The sequence below is a fragment of the Cannabis sativa genome, chromosome X (genome assembly GCF_029168945.1).
Source record: "Cannabis sativa cultivar Pink pepper isolate KNU-18-1 chromosome X, ASM2916894v1, whole genome shotgun sequence".
Classification (NCBI taxonomy): domain Eukaryota; kingdom Viridiplantae; phylum Streptophyta; class Magnoliopsida; order Rosales; family Cannabaceae; genus Cannabis; species Cannabis sativa.
The window spans coordinates 24,510,215-24,511,348 of NC_083610.1; the positions used below are offsets into that span (position 1 = coordinate 24,510,215).

The 1,134-nt window shown below is 38.5% G+C and overlaps 1 protein-coding gene across 1 annotated transcript in view; it reads left to right on the forward strand.

Moving 5' to 3' along the window:
- The first annotated feature begins 452 nt into the window (after window positions 1-452).
- The window catches only part of LOC133032104 (uncharacterized), an 822-nt gene continuing 140 nt past the window's right edge, over window positions 453-1,134 (forward strand). Inside the window, exons 1-3 of the mRNA XM_061105942.1 lie at window positions 453-654; window positions 738-754; window positions 864-1,134. The exon at window positions 864-1,134 is cut by the window's right edge and continues 140 nt beyond it. Of these exons, the coding sequence (XP_060961925.1) occupies window positions 453-654; window positions 738-754; window positions 864-1,134 (490 nt within the window). The remainder of the gene's footprint in view (window positions 655-737; window positions 755-863) is intronic.

The window sequence follows — 1,134 nt, forward strand, 5'->3', positions numbered from 1 at the left end:
AACCAGAACTCAAGCTTGTGGGCTTGGTAGAAGCGGCTATGACACTTCTTTAGATCTTCTATCAGTCTAGCCCTTCTTCCACATGAGATCCTATTTTTCCTAACTCCATGTAGCACCACTATCCAATGAAAAAAATCCTGCTCTGTGGAGATGAACAATAAGGAATGTCTGTGGGTCCTTCTTCATCGAAGTGTACAGTTCTCTAAAAAATGTGCGATCCAAGAATTTTAAGTGGATTAGTGCATGAATTACAATTTGGGAATGCTTAAGTGTTAAGGGCATCTTGCTATGGGCACATACATGCGCTCCAATACTTGACTTTCCTCCTACTGCTCATTATCTGGAGCTACTTCCTCCCGCATACTTATTTCCCCCGCAAGTCTTCAACCAAGCCCTTTATTTTAGGTATTTGGGGAATCCTCCTTAATAGACAAAATATTCTTATTATGTTAATGTCAATTGAATTAATGTTATTAGCTGTGAATTTGAACTTTTTTGTATTTTCCGTTTCTTTGGATGATATGATGGGTCAATTATTTGCTTTATTGGTTCTAACGGTAGCAGCTGCGGAATCTGCTATTGGGTTAGCCATTTTCGTTATTACTTTCCGAGTCCGAGGGACTATTGATGTAGAATTTATTAATAGCATTCAAGGTTAAACATGACTCCTAAAGAATTACCAAAATACGAAGTTCTCTCGTTCTCTTCTTTCTTTTTTATTTTGACTTGGTTGGCAGGGTCAGGGCCTTTCGCGGTGGGCGAGCGCATCCGATTCTAAAGTCCTTTCCTAAACCACTTCCTGTTCAGTTTCTGAAAGATAGAGATAAGCTTTCTAAATGAGATTGACTTCCACGAATATGCAGGCTAGAAAGATGCTATTTGCTGCTATTCTATCTATTTGTGCATTTAGTTCGAAGAAGATCTCAATCTATAATGAAGAAATGATAGTAGCTTGTTGTTTTATAGGCTTTATCATATTCAGTCGGAAGAGTTTAGGTGATACTTTCAAGGTGACTCTCGACGGGAGAATCCAGGCTATTCAGGAAGAATTGCAGCAATTCCTCAATCCTAACAAAGTAGTTCTTCTGGAATCCAATGAACAACAACGATTACTTAGGATCTGTTTGCGAATTT